General features: G+C 48.8%; 1 protein-coding gene across 1 annotated transcript in view; it reads right to left on the bottom strand.

Moving 5' to 3' along the window:
• LOC310984605 (echinoderm microtubule-associated protein-like 6) overlaps window positions 1-18,454 on the bottom strand; it is a gene marked incomplete at both ends in the record, with an annotated part of 51,499 nt that extends 33,045 nt beyond the window's left edge. The window contains 11 exons of the mRNA XM_083969857.1: window positions 493-660; window positions 1,452-1,661; window positions 3,063-3,319; window positions 4,536-4,673; window positions 5,035-5,236; window positions 5,949-6,084; window positions 6,991-7,176; window positions 8,019-8,087; window positions 8,170-8,268; window positions 13,222-13,381; window positions 18,258-18,454. Of these exons, the coding sequence (XP_083825983.1) occupies window positions 493-660; window positions 1,452-1,661; window positions 3,063-3,319; window positions 4,536-4,673; window positions 5,035-5,236; window positions 5,949-6,084; window positions 6,991-7,176; window positions 8,019-8,087; window positions 8,170-8,268; window positions 13,222-13,381; window positions 18,258-18,454 (1,822 nt within the window). The remainder of the gene's footprint in view (window positions 1-492; window positions 661-1,451; window positions 1,662-3,062; window positions 3,320-4,535; window positions 4,674-5,034; window positions 5,237-5,948; window positions 6,085-6,990; window positions 7,177-8,018; window positions 8,088-8,169; window positions 8,269-13,221; window positions 13,382-18,257) is intronic.
• Window positions 18,455-19,554: the final 1,100 nt, after the last annotated feature.

Raw genomic sequence — 19,554 nt, 5'->3', positions numbered from 1 at the left:
TAATGGGCCGATTTGACTAAATGTTGAACTATCCCTTTAAGAAAACATATTTCATTCTGTTTAGTCACAACTACAAGAAACACACTGAGAATAACGTCTCAATGACTGATGTTAAATCAACTGGTTTTCTTGGGGAGTTGATCATGGAAACCTCATATCTCACTAATTACATCTAAAACTGCAAAAAAAAAATTTGAATAATCGGGAAAATCCAGCATCTTTAGAACCTTTATTACTCCATGATTTATCCCTTTATACGTTATTTAGTATTAGGGCCACATTGAGAAAAAAACAAACAAACACAGACTTCGAGAATAAAGTTGTACATTTCCTACGAGAATAAAGTCATAACATTACGAGAATGAAGTCACAAGTCTATGTATAGGGATTATGGCAATGGGCTGATTTGACAACATGTTGAACTATCCCTTTAAGGTAGATTAAAGAAGAAGACAACTGACAGTTATGGATAAATATCGGTGCTGGTCTGACCTTGGAGGAGCGGCTCCAAGACGCCGTTCATGACGCCCTCGGGCAGGAAGCGCCACTGGAAGACGGCGTGGTCGGCGCCGCCCGTGCTGACCACCCACTGCAGGTCGTTGGACCAGCGCACGTTGGTCACGTGGGCCGAGTGGCCGATGTACTTCTTGAACTTGGCTCCTGTTTAAAGGAAGATGAGACAGAGTTAAAGGGATACGCCAACATTTTTTTTTTTTTTTCGTGTCTTGCCTCACTCCTGAGTCCATGACCAGCAGATAGACACCATCCTTTCCACTGTGCGTGCAGTAACCATGGCGATAGAGCCGTATCGCCCGTAATTAGCTTAGCTCAAACGCTGGAAGTGTATAGGTAGTGTTAGCCTGCCTCCACCTAAAGTCGCTAATTAGCTTAGCTCAAACACTGGAAGTGTGGAAGTGCCGGTTTCCGTTTAGAGTTGCTGAAGAGTTTCTCTGATGACTTTAGGTGGAGGCAGGCTAACACTACCTATACACTTCCAGTGTTTGAGCTAAGCTAATTAGCGACTTTAGGTGGAGGCAGGCTAACACGTGCCAATGTTCCCTCAGCCCTATGTCCCCACAGCCCTATGTTCCCTCTGGACTCTCTCTACCTATCTGGCCTGTCTAGCCTCTACCTGGTCTTTTTACTAAACTTAACCAACTCTTTTCTTCATTGCCTAAACCCAACCAATGGTGGGACCAAAGGGCTGTGGGAATAGGGCCTAATTTTCAGTGACAACAAAAGTTAGAAATGAGGGAACATAGGGCTGAGGGAACATAGGGATGACCCCCACTAACCTATACACTTCCAGTGTTTGAGCTAAGCTAATTACGGCGATACGGCTCTATCTCCCTTGTTACTTTACGCACAGTGGAAAGGATGGTGTCTATCTGCTGGTCATGGACTCGGGAGTAAGGCAAGACACAAAAAAAAAACAAAAAAAAAATACCAACCTTTCTTGAGGCAGGGGAAGCGGAAGAGTTTGACGAGGCCCAGGTCGTCCCCGGTTACCAGCACGGCGCTGCTGTAGTTGGCGTCCACCGAGTTGACGTTGGTGATGGTGGAGTATTTCGGCCAGATGCCGTTCACCTCGGTTCCCATGACGCCGGTCCACGTCATCCAGTGGATCCCCTTGGCCTCCTCCTTAGCAACCTGCTTCCCTGCTGCAGGACACGGGGAGGGGAAAGGGTTAACATGTCATTTTATCCCACTGTTTTACTCAAACTCTCTTAGTTTTACTTTACATCTTCTGTTTTAACTCTTTTATCCTTTTATCTTTTCTTATCTCAATGTACGTTTAAATTAGGCGTACATATTTGAAAGATTATGGAGAAATTTCTGGAAAAAAAGTGGTACAATTTCTCCAAAAAAGTTGAAACTTTTCTAGAAAAAAGTGGTAAAATTTTGCAATAAAAACATTTTAATCAGAAAAAGTGGTAAAAAAAAAAGAAAGAAAAGAAGTTCAAATTTTTTTAGAAGAAACTGGTAAAATTTCTCAAAGAAATTCTTAGGAAAAGTGGGAAAATTAAAAAAAAATAAAAAGTCAAACAATAATAAAAAAAAAAGTGGTAAAAGTAAAAATAGTATATGGTAAATAGTAGAAAGTTTTTTTTTTTAAATTGAGAAGAAACTGGTAAAATTACTCAAGAATTCTAGAAAAAGGGGTAAAACTTCTCAAAAAAAGGGGAGGGGGGATACAATAATACAAAAAGGAGTAAAATTTGTTGAAAAATAGTAAAAAAAGTAGAACAGAAAAACTGAGAAGAAACTGGTAAAATTTCGCAAAAAAATTCTAGGAAAAAGTGGTGAAATGTCAATAAAAGGTTGTGGACCTCCTTGAACCCTGTCAACCCTCCCACTTTGAGAACCATTGACATTTACTTTTTAGCGATATTTGAGAGTTTTTTTTTTTTGAAATTTAGGTGTTTCCATTACCAGTTTTTCGTTTTGATATTTAGGTTTTGCACATTTCAAGGGGAAATGGAAACGCACCTATAGACTAGGCTACACCACTGGTGTTTGTAGGAACAGTCTATAAGAATCAAGCTGCTTTGCCTCCAGTGATCAAAGGTACCTGGCATCCTGTAGAAGAGGCACTCTCTGATTGGTTACCTGTAGAAGAGGGTCTCTGTGATTGGTTACCTACCGGGCATCCTGTAGAAGAGGGTCTCTCTGATTGGTTACCTACCGGGCATCCTGTAGAAGAGGGTCTCTCTGATTGGTTACCTACCGGGCATCCTGTAGAAGAGCCTCTCTGATTGGTTACCTGTAGAAGAGGGTCTCTCTGATTGGTTACCTACCGGGCATCCTGTAGAAGAGGCGCTCTCTGATTGGTTACCTACCGGGCATCCTGTAGAAGAGGGTCTCTCTGATTGGTTACCTACCGGGCATCCTGTAGAAGAGCCTCTCTGATTGGTTACCTACCGGGCATCCTGTAGAAGAGCCTCTCTGATTGGTTACCTGTAGAAGAGGGTCTCTCTGATTGGTTACCTACCGGGCATCCTGTAGAAGAGCCTCTCTGATTGGTTACCTGTAGAAGAGGCGCTCTCTCGTTGGCTACCTACCGGGCATCCTGTAGAAGAGCCTCTCCCCGGCGCCGTCGTTGGTCTGCAGGAAGCGGCTGTCCACCGACCAGTCCAGGTGTGTGATGAAGGAGGAGGAGCGGCTGCACTCGCCCACCTTCTTGTAGCGCTGAGCGACGGCGTAGACGTCCACCAGGCCGTCGTTGGAGCCCACGGCCAGGAAGGACCCGTCCGGAGAGAACTTCAGCTCATGGATCACCTCCTTCCTGTCCTTGATGTGGACCACCTCCGTCATGTCCCTGCAGCACGAGACCACCGGGACAGTCACACCGAGGTTACACAAGGTAACACACAGACGTACATATCTATACATCTATACTAGAGACCACCGGGACATCCACACTGTCACAACGAGGTTACACATACGTATACATAGACATACATCTACACTATAGAGATATATAGATTATATCTATATTTCTATAGTATAGATATATATATAGATTATATCTACAGTATATCTAGCCCTCCCATTGTCCTCCTGGGTCAAGGAAGGAAGGAAGGAAGGAAGGAAGGAAGGAAGGAAGGAAGGAAAAAAGGATTGTGGAAAGAAGGAAGGGCTAGTATAGATCTATACTAGCCCTCCTGTTTTCCTTCTGGGTCAATCTGTTCCCTTCCTCCATCCTTCCTTCTTTCCCTCCTTTCTCCTTTCCCACTTTATGGGAAAATAAAGTGGTGGATAGTATAGATATGATATCTATATCATACTATCCACCACTTTATTTTCCCATGATCCATTGCGTCACACCACAACGGAAGTGGGTTTTAATAGCATTCTAGCGAGCGGCTAACTGGTAGCGTTAGCGGCTAACTGGTAGCGTTAGCCACCGGTGTAGGTACCAAATGTGGGGGCTCCGGGCTGCCAAAACCATTTTGACTAAATCTGATGTTTGTTAAGTCTATAAAACGAATTATTGAACAAACATTACTATTTCTGTGTGCACGTTTTTGTAATTAGTCATGGTTATCGTAGCTGTTAGCTTTGCTGCTGCTGACAGCTAACAGCGGTAGCTAAGCTAACAGCAGGACATCAGCTGTTAAAACCCTCCCGTTGTCGGACACGACATGAAACTACTCCAGTTAGCTCAGTCATGTTGGAACTAGGATATCCACTGGAGAAAATATTTTTTCATGGGCCGTTTATTGAGTTATTTAAGACACTGCTAATTAGCCCAGCTAATCTTTCCGGTGGAATCCGGTGTCATGGCGACACCCAGCGTCATTCTCTGGAAAGTGGTGGATAGGACCAGAGATGTTCAAAATACACAGGTGTGTTAACATGTGTGTTACAGGTGTTAACAGGTAGAGATTAGGTCACCTGACTCTATATGACATCACAGGGTCTAACAGGTAGAGGTTACCAGGTGTATTACAGGTGTAGAGATGAGGTCACCTGACTCTGTATGACATCACAGGGTCTAACAGGTGTTAACAGGTGTAAAGGTGTGAGGTCACCTGACTCTGAGCACGGTGAAGGACCCGTCCTTCATCCCCAGCGCCAGCTGAGAGCCGTCGTTGTTGAAGGAGACGCTGCGGACTGACTCCTCCATGTTACAGCGAGCTAGGAGGGTGTGGTCAGGTAGACTCCACAGTCTGAGGGGGGACAGGTGAGACAGGTGAGACAGACAGGTGAGACAGGTGAGACAGGTGAGACAGAGACAGACTCCTCCATGTTGCAGCGAGCTAGGGGGCCTATGTGTTAATATTTATCTGTAAAGGATCCTCAATGATGCTATTAACGTGGGTGATCTATAAATGTCCTTAAATTATTGAAAACACCACACTGCTCATTCACCAACAAAGCAGAGATGTCAGTTCTTGGGCGCTTTTGTAAAACCCATATTCCTCCACCAGGAGGCGCTGCCATTGGACCGATGCTGTCGTTACTCTCTGTTACACTGCTCTAGGTGAGACAGACAGGTGTTGCCGGTGGAGACGGGTGTTGCGGACTCACCTGACGGAGCGGTCGTCGCTCCCGGTAACGGCGACCGGCTGCTTGGGGTGCAGGTCGAGCGCCCACAGCTCTCCCTCGCTGTGGCCCTGCATCAGCAGAACCGGTTTGTCCCGGTCCCGGACCATGACCTCGAAGATCTCGCTGTCCTGCGTTCCCGCCAGGATCCGGTCGGCCTTCCAGCAGACGCTCCGGATGGACAGACCTGCAACGGGACACAGAGAGAGGTGACCGGACCGGACTGGATCGGACCGGACCGGACTGGACCGGACTGGACCGGACTGGACAGACACCACTAGGGCTGGGACGATATGCTTTTCTCCAAATTCCATTCTTCTATGATTTTTTGGATACCGATTCGATTTAAATTGCGATTCTACGATATTGCAGATTTTCTCGATTTTTAGGCAAACAAATGCACATTGCACAATATTTTTTTAGAAAATAAAAAAATAAAAAAATCGATGTTTGAAAAAAAACAACACCGACACCTACAGGAAGAAGCAGAGGATCTGACACCTTTGTATCCCTGCTAACAAAGTTATGAAGACAAGACCTCGAATCTATGTCTTTCATAAGGAGCTGTGTCACCTTTTCTCTTCTTTAAAATGTAAGGGAAAAAAAGAATGCTGTGAACTTCATGAATTAGTTGAGGAGCTTGACCTCACTACCTTCCCCTAGCTCTCTCCCCTTTTTCCTTTTTTTTAATCTCCTATCTTTTCTCTCTCTTTCTCTCGTTTTTTTTTTTTTTTACAAGCAAACTTAAATCTTTTGTACCAATGAAGCTATATGTAATGCTTACCTGTAGCCTATGTTTATTTAGCTTTGCACTGTACTATATATAAGTGTTTCTGTAAATTTAATCGTCAATAAAAAATGTTTTTAAAACTTCCATTGAAAAAAAAAAAAAAAAAAACCTTTGTATCCCTGCTCGGCCTCCCGCAGGTCGATCTTGGTGATGGGTTTGAAGTCGACGTCCCAGAGGCGGATGCAGCCGTCACGGCCGCCGGTGGCAAAGCCTTCCTCACACGCATGCATGCTGAAGATCCCGGCCTGAGGAGAAGACAGGGGTCAAAGGTCACAGGGGTCAAAGGTCACAGAGGTTAAAGTCCTGCTGCTCGTATCCCTCCGCCACTCGGACTAGTTCCAGTTATCTATGGAGACTCTTGTTAAAGAGGAACTCTCTCCAGGTCTGGTGTCTCTAACCCTCCTCTCCTCCAGGTGCAAGGTTGGTTTTCAGCCAAGAGATGAAGTGTACACATTTCCCATTAGGAAACAGGAAACAGGGAAGGTAGAAACAGAAAGAAGAAAACAGGAAGGAAGAAGGAAAGAAAACAGGAAGCAGGAACCAAGGAAAGAAGAAACAGGAAGAAGGAAAGAGTAGGTAACAGGACACAGGAAAAACGAAACAGGAAATAGGACACAAGGAAGGAAGAAACAGGAAGCAGGAACGAAGGAATAAACAGGAAGAAGGAAACAAGGAAGGAGGAAACAGGGAGAAGGAAACAAGGAAGTAGGAAACAAGGGAAAGGGAAACAGGAAGTAGGAAACAAGGAAAACTGAAACAGGAAATGGGAAACAGGAAGTAGGAAACAAGGAAGGAAGAAACAGGGAGTAGGAAACAAGGAAGGAGGAAACAGGAAGTACGCCGTCCGCCGCGGATGACGGCAGCGACAACACAGCAGAACAATCCTGCCTAGGAGCTGTCCATGGTTACTTAACCTAAAGTCTCTTGAAATATCAAACAAAGAAGAGAACTACGGACTGTGGAAGCTTAAATGGCCAAAATACAGAAGTTATCATGACGTGAACCATATGTTGCGGTCGTGGGGGTTGCGGGGGTATACTTTACGGCCCAGGAAGTAGGAAGGAGTCTCACCCCGTGCGCGGCCTGCACCGTGCGGATCAGAAGGAAGAAACAGGAAGTAGGAAACAGGAAGTAGAAACAGGAAGTCTCACCCCGTGCGCGGCCTGCACCGTGCGGACCAGCGTGATTCCGCGCCACACGTACACGTCCCCGTTCAGAGCTCCGGAGTACGTCAGCTCGTCTTTGGCGGTCGCCACACACAGGATGGTCTGCAGGTCGCCCGTCTTCCCAAAGATCCCTCGCTTCGGAGTCAGAGCGTTCCCACACAGCGTCCAGAACTACACACACACACACACACACACACACACACAGTTGCTGTTAAAGGAGCATTCCGGTCATTTTTGACCCCTAAATCGTTGTCCTGATGGTCACCCAGTGTTGGTTGGAGCAAAAAACGTGACTAAAATATCTGTGGTACATGACTGGAATCCTTATGACACACCACTGAACTCATATAGTGTACAGTTATACTGAGTATAAACAGTCTAAACTTTGTGTTTTTGCAGGTAGCCACTCACCTCAGATAGCCCAACTCTGAAACATCCCAGAAAGACATTACAGAGCGCCTGCTCTCCCCGCCACAGAAACTAACACTTTTTCTTTGTTCTGATGATTTATTTACTATAATAAACGGTGAAGCAGTGCAGTGGTGATGTCCAAAATATCTCTGACCGTTTATTTTAGTAAAGAAATCATCACAACAAGGACAAAGTGTTAGTTTCTCTCTGTGATGGGATAGTAATGTCTTTCTGGGATGTTTCAGAGTTGGGCTATCTGAGGTGAGTGGCTACATGCAGAAACACAAAGTTTCTACTGTTTCTACTCTACACTATATGAGTTCAGTGGTGTCTCTAAGGATTCCAGTCATGTACCAGAGATATCTGATTGTTTTCTGACTGTTTGTTGTGGTTGAAAGAATTGCCCCCATAGGTTAGTGTTGTGGCTATCCCTAGCACCGGGTAGCCATGGTAACTCTGGTTTGCCTGCATCAATTTTAGTCGCGTTTTTTGCGACTAAACCATCAGGACAACGATTTAGGGGTCAAAAATGACCGGAATGCTCCTTTAATGCGTCTCCATGACGACGGTCACCCGGCCGACTCCCTGACTTCCTGTCTCACCTTGATGTGTTTGACTCCGCAGCTGACCAGCCGGCTGGACTGGAACGGGTCCCACGCCACGTCGAAGATCTGCAGGAGGTCACAGCACCGATCAATACTGGACCTGAACCGGATCAATACTGAGTATTATGGTCTGTCTGAGGACTCTTACTCTGTCTGAGTGTCCGGTTGCCGTGGCGATGACTCGTCCCCTCCTCCAGTCCCACACACACACGGTGTTCTTGGCGTCCAGACCCACGGACACCAGCCGCTGAAACACACACACACAATAAACACACAACCAGACAGAACAAAGAAAACGGTAAGGTAGGAAGAAGGAAACAAGAAAGAAACAGGAAGTAGGAAACAGGGGAAAGGAAACAGGAAGCAGGAACCAAGGAAGGAAGAAACAAGAAGAAGGAAAGAGGAAGTAGGAAACAAGAAACAGAAGAAAACAAGGAAAAAGGAAACAGGAAGTAGGAAATAGGAAATAGGAAGAAGGAAACAGGAAACAGGGAGAAGGACATAAAGAAGGAAGAAACAAATTGAAGGAAAGAGGAAAAAAGGAAGGAAGAAACAGGAAGCGGGAAAATAGGAAATAGGAAGTAGGAAACAAGGAAGGAAGAAACAGGAAGAAGAAAAGAAGGAAAAAGGAAACAAGAAAGAAACAGGAAATACAAAACAGGGGAAAGGAAACAGGAAGCAGGAACCTGACGGTAGGGAAGTTAGGGGGCGTGTCCTGACTGTAGGGAGGTTAGGGGGCGTGTCTTGATGGGAGGTTAGGGGGCGTGTCCCGACTGTAGGCAGGTTACGGGGCGTGTCCTGATTGTAGGGAGGTTAGGGGGCGTGTCCTGATTGTAGGGAGGTTAGGGGGCGTGTCCTGACTGTAGGGAGGTTAGGGGGCGTGTCCTGACTGTAGGCAGGTTACGGGGCGTGTCCTGACTGTAGGGAGGTTAGGGGGCATGTCCTGACTAGAGGTTAGGGGGCGTGTCCTGACTGTATGGAGGTTAGGGGGCGTGTCCTGACTGTAGGGAGGTTAGGGGGCGTGTCCTGACTGTATGGAGGTTAGGGGGCGTGTCCTGACTGTATGGAGGTAAGGGGGCGTGTCCTGACTGTAGGGAGGTTAGGGGGCGTGTCCTGACTGTAGGTAAGGGGGCGTGTCCTGACTGTAGGGAGGTTAGGGGGCGTGTCCTGACTGTAGGGAGGTTAGGGGGCGTGTCCTGACTAGAGGTTAGGGGGCGTGTCCTGACTGTAGGGAGGTTAGGGGGCGTGTCCTGACTAGAGGTTAGGGGGCGTGTCCTGACTGTAGGGAGGTTAGGGGGCGTGTCCTGACTAGAGGTTAGGGGGCGTGTCCTGACTGTAGGGAGGTAAGGGGGCGTGTCCTGACTGTAGGGAGGTTAGGGGGCGTGTCCTGACTGTAGGTAAGGGGGCGTGTCGTGACTGTAGGGAGGTTAGGGGGCGTGTCCTGACTGTAGGGAGGTTAGGGGCCGTGTCCTGACTGTGGGGAGGTTAGGGGGCGTGTCCTGACTGTAGGGAGGTTAGGGGGCGTGTCCTGACTGTGGGGAGGTTAGGGGGCGTGTCCTGACTGTAGGGAGGTTAGGGGGCGTGTCCTGACTGTAGGGAGGTCAGGGGGCGTGTCCTGACTGTGGGGAGGTTAGGGGGCGTGTCCTGACTGTAGGGAGGTTAGGGGGCGTGTCCTGACTGTAGGGAGGTTAGGGGGCGTGTCCTGACTAGAGGTTAGGGGGCGTGTCCTGACTGTAGGGAGGTTAGGGGGCGTGTCCCGACTGTAGGCAGGTTACGGGGCGTGTCCTGATTGTAGGGAGGTTAGGGGGCGTGTCCTGATTGTAGGGAGGTTAGGGGGCGTGTCCTGACTGTAGGCAGGTTACGGGGCGTGTCCTGACTGTAGGGAGGTTAGGGGGCATGTCCTGACTAGAGGTTAGGGGGCGTGTCCTGACTGTATGGAGGTTAGGGGGCGTGTCCTGACTGTAGGGAGGTTAGGGGGCGTGTCCTGACTGTATGGAGGTTAGGGGGCGTGTCCTGACTGTATGGAGGTAAGGGGGCGTGTCCTGACTGTAGGGAGGTTAGGGGGCGTGTCCTGACTGTAGGTAAGGGGGCGTGTCCTGACTGTAGGGAGGTTAGGGGGCGTGTCCTGACTGTAGGGAGGTTAGGGGCCGTGTCCTGACTGTAGGGAGGTTAGGGGGCGTGTCCTGACTAGAGGTTAGGGGGCGTGTCCTGACTAGAGGTTAGGGGGCGTGTCCTGACTGTAGGGAGGTTAGGGGGCGTGTCCTGACTAGAGGTTAGGGGGCGTGTCCTGACTGTAGGGAGGTTAGGGGGCGTGTCCTGACTAGAGGTTAGGGGGCGTGTCCTGACTGTAGGGAGGTAAGGGGGCGTGTCCTGACTGTAGGGAGGTTAGGGGGCGTGTCCTGACTGTAGGTAAGGGGGCGTGTCGTGACTGTAGGTAAGGGGGCGTGTCCTGACTGTAGGGAGGTTAGGGGGCGTGTCCTGACTGTAGGGAGGTTAGGGGCCGTGTCCTGACTGTAGGGAGGTTAGGGGGCGTGTCCTGACTGTAGGGAGGTTAGGGGGCGTGTCCTGACTAGAGGTTAGGGGGCGTGTCCTGACTGTAGGGAGGTTAGGGGGCGTGTCCTGACTAGAGGTTAGGGGGCGTGTCCTGACTGTAGGGAGGTTAGGGGGCGTGTCCTAACAGGAGGTTAGGGGGCGTGTCCTGACTGTAGGGAGGTTAGGGGCCGTGTCCTGACTGTAGGGAGGTCAGGGGGCGTGTCCTGACTGTAGGGAGGTTAGGGGGCGTGTCCTGACTAGAGGTTAGGGGGCGTGTCCTGACTGTAGGGAGGTTAGAGGGCGTGTCCTGACTAGAGGTTAGGGGGCGTGTCCTGACTGTAGGGAGGTTAGGGGGCGTGTCCTGACTAGAGATTAGGGGGCGTGTCCTGACTGTAGGGAGGTTAGGGGGCGTGTCCTGACTAGAGGTTAGGGGGCGTGTCCTGACTGTAGGGAGGTTAGGGGGCGTGTCCTGACTAGAGGTTAGGGGGCGTGTCCTGGCTGTAGGGACGTTAGGGGGCGTGTCCTGACTAGAGGTTAGGGGGCGTGTCCTGACTGTAGGGAGGTTAGGGGGCGTGTCCTGACTGTAGGGACGTTAGGGGGCGTGTCCAGACTAGAGGTTAGGGGGCGTGTCCTGGCTGTAGGGAGGTTAGGGGGCGTGTCCTGGCTGTAGGGACGTTAGGGGGCGTGTCCAGACTAGAGGTTAGGGGGCGTGTCCTGACTGTAGGGAGGTTAGGGGGCGTGTCCTGACTGTAGGGAGGTTAGGGGGCGTGTCCTGACTGTAGGGAGGTTAGGGGGCGTGTCCTGACTAGAGGTTAGGGGGCGTGTCCTGACTGTAGGGAGGTTAGGGGGCGTGTCCTAACAGGAGGTTAGGGGGCGTGTCCTGACTGTAGGGAGGTTAGGGGGCGTGTCCTGACGGGAGATCAGGGGGCGTGTCCTGACGGGAGGTTAGGGGGCGTGTCCTGACTGTAGGGAGGTTAGTGGGCGTGTCCTGATAGGAGGTCAGGGGGCGTGTCCTGACTGTAGGGAGGTTAGGGGGCGTGTCCTGATAGGAGGTCAGGGGGCGTGTCCTGACTGTAGGGAGGTTAGGGGGCGTGTCCTGATAGGAGGTCAGGGGGCGTGTCCTGACTGTAGGGAGGTTAGGGGGCGTGTCCTGACTGTAGGGAGGTTAGGGGGTGTGTCCTGACCAGTGTTGTGGGTAACGCGTTAATTAGAGTACTCTAATTACTTTTTTCGTGTAACGCGTAACGTAACGCGTTAGTTTCGTGCGATGAGCAATCAGTAACTTAGTTATTTTTTAAAAAAAGTAATCCGTTACTTTTCGCCGGATAAGGAAAGGAAAATCCCGACTGCAGCTGCTTTTTGTCAGACAGTACGGCGAGACTGTGCAACCTGCGGATGTGTCAGCCGAGGTGCAGCGCTGTGCCCTGCTGACCTACGTGTGTGTGTTTCAATTCGCCAGCGAAAAGGACCGGGCCGGCTCTCAGTGCCTGCTGCCCTCTCGGGGAGCGGCAGCTCAGTTCTCCCCCGGTCGAGCCCCGGATGTCTACTCCATAGCTGCCGTAGCAGCAGTAAGATACCAGTACATTTAATCGCATTTTTAACTTTTATTACACACAAGGCAGGGAGTTCAAGTCTCGCCAGCCTCCCTCCTCTCCACACGTGAGTCCCCCGTTCAGGTTCAAACAGATCGAGCAGTGAAGCCGCTGAGAGGGATTCACGGCAACTACTGAATCCAAAAAAAAAAAAAAACCCCGCTACGTGGCATATTTGACTGTCTTTCCTGTTATTGTTATCCTGTAGAGTTAATTTGGTTGGATGACTGATGTTATTCATTGTCAGGACTCGGTGCATTTAAAAGAGGCTGTGTGTCTGTCAGTTAAGTTGCAGCATGTGCAACGCATGAGTACTCTAACGCGTTACTTTTATTCATAGGTAACGCAGTAACGTAACTGATTACTTTTAATTGATGGTAACGTTGTAACCTAACTAACTACTTTCCAAAGTAACTATACCCAACACTGGTCCTGACTGTAGGGAGGTTAGGGGGCGTGTCCTGATGAGAGGGGGCGTGTCCTGACTGTAGGGAGGTTAGGGGGCGTGTCCTGATGAGAGGGGGCGTGTCCTGACTGTAGGGAGGTTAGGGGGCGTGTCCTGATGAGAGGGGGCGTGTCCTGACTGTAGGGAGGTTAGGGGGCGTGTCCTGATGAGAGGGGGCGTGTCCTGACTGTAGGGAGGTTAGGGGGCTTGTCCTGACTGTAGGGAGGTTAGGGGGCTTGTCCTGACTGTAGGGAGGTTAGGGGGCGTGGTCTGATTAGAGGGGGCGTGTCCTGATAGGAGGTTAGGGGGCGTGGTCTGATGAGAGGGGGCGTGTCCTGACTGTAGGGAGGTTACGGGGCGTGTCCTGATGAGAGGGGGCGTGTCCTGATAGGAGGTTAGGGGGCGTGGTCTGATGAGAGGGGGCGTGTCCTGACTGTAGGGAGGTTACGGGGCGTGTCCTGATGAGAGGGGGCGTGTCCTGATAGGAGGTTAGGGGGCGTGGTCTGATGAGAGGGGGCGTGTCCTGACTGTAGGGAGGTTACGGGGCGTGTCCTGATGAGAGGGGGCGTGTCCTGATAGGAGGTTAGGGGGCGTGTCCTGACTGTAGGGAGGATAGGGGGCGTGTCCTGACCTGCCCGTCGGCGTCGAAGGCGAGGCAGGCGACGCCGTGCGTGTGCGTGTCCCTCAGGATGGACACGGTCTGCATGGCGTACGTGTCCCAGATGCAGATGAACGGCTCCTTCCCCACCTGGCCCGTCGCCACCTGGATACGGTCCGGATGCATCGCCAGGCTGGTGACATCATCACACAGTGACATCATCACTACAACGACCTCATCATCACTTCACTGTCACAGCATGCTGAGCTCTGATTGGCTGACGAAGCTTTTACTGTGTGTGTGTGTGTGTGTGTGTGTGTGTGTGTGTGTGATGAACACCTCAGCAGAACTGTGACAATGAAGGACACAGATGCATGCTGGGTAGTCTCTCTCTCACACACACACACACACACACACACACACACACACACACACGCCCCTCGGCTTTATGACAGCGTTGTGACACAGCAAAGCATCATGGGAAGAGGATGCGTCAGCAGCTTCATCATGAGTTTGTCCTTAGGCTCAACGACAAACACACACACAATGTTTCCTGTTGGATGTGTGTGTGTGTGTGTGTTGGTCTGGTGGTCTGGACCAGGACCAGACCTGTCAACCTTCCCGTTTTCACAGGGAAATTCCATTATTTTAAAGGGATAGTTCAACATTTTGTCAAATTGGTTTCCCTCATCAAACTCATCAAATACACAATCCAACAACTCCACAACGCTCTGGTGGACAAGTTGTGAGCTGCACATTCACCACGCTATGAGATAATAACACAACGTTACCACACAGAGTTGTTTTAGAGGGAAATACAGAGACTGTTGATGAAAAACTGTCCCTGAAGGCAACGTGCATCAGCGGTTTTGCATGAATTTACCTCTAAAACAACTCTGTGTGGTAACGTTGTGTTATTATCTCATAGCGTGGTGAATGTGCAGCTCACAACTTGTCCACCAGAGCGTTGTGGAGTTGTTGGATTGTGTATTTGATGAGTTTGATGAGGGAAACCAAGAAATCCCATAATGAGCCTCCGTAGCGTAGCTCTGAGCAGCTCACGGCTCTGCTCCGCCGTTCTAAAAACAGCTTGCACCGACAATTAAAGGTAACGAACCTACTGCTATGACTATAGGGATTATGGCAATGGGCCAATTTTGCCAGAATGTTGAACTATCCCTTTAAGGTGGCGTCTGTGAAAAGTCACCGCGGTAACGCAGTGAGGAGGAATGGAGCGTTACACTGATGCTGCATTCACCTGCAGTCGGGCAGACGGCCGTCGCTAACAAACCAGATGTCATTTTAGTCACAGAAGTCCAGAGAAAGACGGTAAAACAATACCACATCGCCATGACAACATGTTGTCACGTGTATTGTTTTGCCTCGTGCTGACGGACCACTTGTTTACATAGAGGCTTGTTTATGCCGTTACGTGCAGCGGCTGTCTTCCGTCTGCCGTCTGCCCAATTTCACCTGAATGCAGCATGAAAAATATACAACCACAACGCTGGATGAAGGAATTCTACACAATGTTCCTTTAAAGGGACAACCAGGAGTTTGTATCTGGTTCTAACAGAGTCTCATATTAATGTGGATGAATCTACGTTACCACTTGTTAATGGACCATTTAGATAAATATATGGTTTTGTCTTTATAGTTATTGTGATATTATTATCTAGTGGTCGACTCACCCAGCATTTCCCCAACTCTGACTTTCATTCTTGATGAATGAAAACATTCTTTATTTAACTGTGCGCGCTGAGGCTCATGGGAAATGTAGTGTGTAATAGGGATGTGCACGGTTACCCGAGTACTCGAGTACCTGAGTAGGCTATCTGCTACTCGGTTATGAATTTATTACCCGGTTAACGTAGGATTAAACGTCACGTTAGAGCAACAGTCTAGTGTCGGATCAAACTACATCATGATGCCTTGGTTAACCTTTTGTCGTGTTAAACAGTTTCGGATCAAGCAACGTGATTTTCTGCTGTGTAAAAGTGTTTTTGGATCGAGCCTCGGACTTTCAAACCTTTTACAAAATCTGTGGTGGTTCCCTCGGCGACGACAGGTGTCATCAAGTCTGTTAGAGAATCTGCTGCTTTCAGTTTACAAACATTCTGAAACCTTCCCAGTTATTTCCTGAGACGATGCGAGGCAGAGAGGAGCGAAGGCACCAACATGTGGTGTGGACTAATCAATAAGCACCGCTAATGACTTTAAAAAAAAGAAAAAAAAAAGTTTTCTCCTCCAAGGCAGCCGCGGCATAAATGCTGCATTTATGTGCATTTATGCCCAGTCTCTACTTATTATCCACCTGATATTTAGTCTGACGATGCTGTGTGTCAGTAATGCGACAGAGCGCAGACGGGGCATAAATGCGCTCTGTCTGTCAGACCGTCAGCATTACTGACACACAGCATCGTCGAAAATGCCCATCCCTAGCATGTAAACACTTTGCTTTCCAAAACTCCTGGTTGTCCCTTTAAATGACCCCCAGTCCACCAGTTACAAACTACAGGACGGTTCTCACAGCTCCTACGTCCTGAAACACGGCGGCCATCTTTATTTCTTCATGTCCACCACTATTGGATGGAGTGGTTACCAGGTGTGATGACTTCAGTACAGTGAACAGGAAGAGGAAGACCTGGTTAAAGGACAGGAAGTAAAGATGGCCGCCGTGTTTCAGGACGTTGGAGCTGTGAGAACCAGTTTGTAACTGGTTGATCTGTTGTTTACATGGAAACCAGCAGACCAACCAGTGACTGTGCAGAAGAACAAACTCCTCCACCTTCTACATTTCCCACGATGCACCTGGGCACGGCTCAACTTCACCTATCCACCTTTTTCCCAACGTCAAAAACGTAGCCTGTTATGCCGGTTTTGCTCTTAGTTCCGGTGGATTTTATGTTTACGTTTCCATGGTTTCGGTAGTCGCGGTAAATGCATGGATTTTTTTAAAAAGAATTTCATTGGAAACCCGTAAAACGCATGGATCATCACTAGGGTTGCAAAGGGGTGGAAAATTTCCAGTAAATTTCCAGAAACTTTCCATGGGAAGTTATATATAAAAAAGTCTGATATTAATGTGGATGAATCTACGTTACCCACACTTGTTAAATATATAGTTTTGTCATTATTGTTTAGTGCTCAGCTCGCCCAGCGTTTCCTAGTTTCGGTTTCGCGGACGCTGCCCGGCGGGTACGATACGATGGTATCTGACTGGCAAATGTTTTCGCTTTTGTCTGTCTTGCGCTGGTCCAAGAATTTTACTGTGAGCACGGAGGCTCATGGGAAATGTAGTGAAAACACTTTGCTTTCCATAGGTATTCAAGTGTAGGCTACTTGCTTTAAATCTGGTTGTTTTAGCCAAGATTATGCTACAATATACGTATTTTTCACAACTATGTTTAAGTTCCCTGTTAAGGGCCAACCTTCAATTTTGTAAATTTCTGATTTATTCCCATTTATTCCCGTTTATTCCCATATATTCCCGTTAATTCCCATGGAAAGTTTCCAACTTTGAAAATTCCCGGAATTTTGCAACCCTAATCATCACAGCAGCTTTTAACAGTGGATACCACACAGATTGACATCCGTGTTAAAAGCCAGCGTTAATAGATCCATGTGTTTACCACAACTATGACAACGACTGAAAACCATGGAAACGTAAACGCACAATTCCACCGGAAATGCAAAACTGGCTTCTAACCGGTTTTGACCATAGATGACGTTCAGAAACTTGTGTATTGATCAGTGGAGGCGGTTGACCGGTGTCGGTACCAGATGTGTCCGGGGCGGCGACTGGCGATGACGTGGCACATCGTGATTGGTCGTGGTGGCGTAATGCGTTACTTGGATGCTACCGCGGATGTTAGCTAAGTTAGTCACTTGGCCCCGTAGTAAATACTGGACTCATCTGTCACAAGCCACATCTCTTCTGAACAGTTTGACACCAAAATGTCAACTTTCAGACGGACACATCAGGAGAAAATGAACTTAGTTCCAGACCTGTCTCTGTCTCTGGCTCAACAACTTTGGCTCAGATCTCCATGGCAACGCTAAACAAACGTTGGTGAACGCCCCCACTAATTACAGTGTTTTAATCATTTTCGTCACTGTTAGTTGTGTAAATGTTTAATGTTATCATAAGAAAATATAAATAGCTCACTTTAGTCTACCTACAACTTTTATAAATCATCACGACCAATCACGATGCGCCACGTCATCGCCAGTCGCCGCCCCGGACTCATCTGGTACAGACATCGGCACATAGATACTGACTAGATGCCGCGTTCTGCTTCTCAGCGTACGTCAACACGGCGGCCATCTTGAATCGGTTGAATATTCAGTGAGTTGTGGTGATGTTAAAGCAGATATCAGTGGAATGTTTTTGTTAATATAAGTCCTAAATAGTCCTATTTTCCGTCAGCAATCACTTACATGAAGTATTTCAGCCTAAACACGAGTCTCTCCGTCACTCTGCTCTGCTGTAACCCGAGGAGAAAATTTTCCTTGTGGGATACAAGTGTTATCCAATGAGGAGAGAGAACGGCATGAAGGGCTGTGTGTGCAGCCAAGGGATGCGCGTGAATGTGGTGACGTAGCACGAGGACCAATTGATGCCTGACAAGGGCGGGGGCTGCTAACTCATGGTGCGTTCAAAGAAACTCGTACTTTGTGTTTTTCCTTCCTGTGAAGTCATACCAGTTCGATCTGGTACGAGTTCACGGGTCGGAAGTTACGAGTGGCCGTTATAGGGAACTTTCACAGACAACAGGATGGTAAAAACACGAGCTACGGGTTACCTGGAACGCTACCAAGTCGTAGTTGTGACTTGAAGCTGTAACTTACGGTTTCAAAAGCCTGCCTTGAACGCAGCATTAGCCGAAACGGCCGTGAAGCTGATATCTGCTTTAATGGTTGATAGACCTCTAGTGCAGGAAGTTGACACGACTTCCCCCTGACCAAGATGGCCGCCGTGTTGACGTATTCCACTCAGTAGAGCTGCCTGGGAACGCAGCATCTAGTCAGTATATATCTATGACACCGGCGGCGGTCCTGGTCCTCACCTGATGATGTCATCGTTGTGTCCCAGGTAGAACTTCTGTGTGTGTTCTCTGGTGTTGTAGACCACCCCCACCCCGGCCACGAAGTACACCAGCTCCTTCCCCGCCGTGTAGAACAGGTTGTTACGGCACTGGTGTCCGCGGTAACCGTGGATCCACTCCAGCCGCAGCTGGCACCGCGGCGCCGTCTTGTCCGACATGTTGCCGTCAAACCGCCGTCCATCCACTCCACGCCCGCAGCCGGTCGGTGTCTTAACGCCGCCGGGGGCTCGAACTGCCGATCACTACCACCGCTGCCGCCGCCGCCGATGCCGATCCAACTACACTTCCCATAATGCACCGCTGCTCCGAGGAGGATGAGGTCACAGAGTTCACAGCTGCTCACAGTCGGCCAATCAATACATCCGATCGGGAAGTTTATAGGTTTAGATCCAGTCTGACTGCTGTTTTGGCAGGAAACAAAATCCAAGGCGAAAGACACAGGCCTTTCCTTCAAAATAAAAGCACCAAGCTGATAAAATGCGGTGAAACTCTTTAATTTAAGGAATATAATTTACAAGAAAGTCCCCGAGCCGTTAAGTTAACATCTTGCTCTTATTGTTATTACAAGTTAATGTCTATTTTATATTAAGTTTTATGTTGGTGAACACTTTGGAGTAAATAGACACCGACTGTAACGACCAATCAGATTTAGGCTCCTCCCACAGGTCACGTGGCGTTAACACTTCACTGTAGAACATTTAGGCTATCATTCAAACAAAATGTAAATATTTATAACATTATAATAATGTTGTGTAATAATGTAATAATGTGTAGAATCAATGAAATAATCAATAAACTATAATTATCTATAGGCTATAGGCTATTACATATGAAGAACCTATCACTAGATATCGATCTGTGACGTCACTGCTCAGCCTCCATATATGGATATTATGTCCGTTCTCAGCCCTGTGAGACGTTTACGGTCCGTTGTAACGTTCAGTGGTTCGGTCCAATAATAACGGCGTCTCCTCCGTCCGGTACCGACATGAGGGTTAGATCCAGATACACAACCACTGATCCACAACAGAACTCAACACCAGACTAGACCAGCAGAGGAGAGGAGAGGAAATCCCTCCGCCGCCGCCGCCGTCTGCTGCTACTCGCTGTTTCCGGCTGCAATCCGGAGATTATCTCTTATAATTTAGAACCAGAACCAGAACCAGAACCAGGACCGGGACCGGGACCGGGACCAGGACCAGCTGCTGCACCGACTGCACCTGCTGCACCTGCTGCACCTGCAGACCGGCCGAGCAGC

The sequence above is a fragment of the Trachurus trachurus genome, assembly GCF_905171665.1.
Source record: "Trachurus trachurus genome assembly, chromosome: 1".
In the NCBI taxonomy this organism is placed as follows: Eukaryota; Metazoa; Chordata; class Actinopteri; order Carangiformes; family Carangidae; genus Trachurus; species Trachurus trachurus.
The sequence above is the reverse complement of the archived record's forward strand: the minus strand, read 5'-3'. Positions and strand labels throughout refer to the sequence as shown.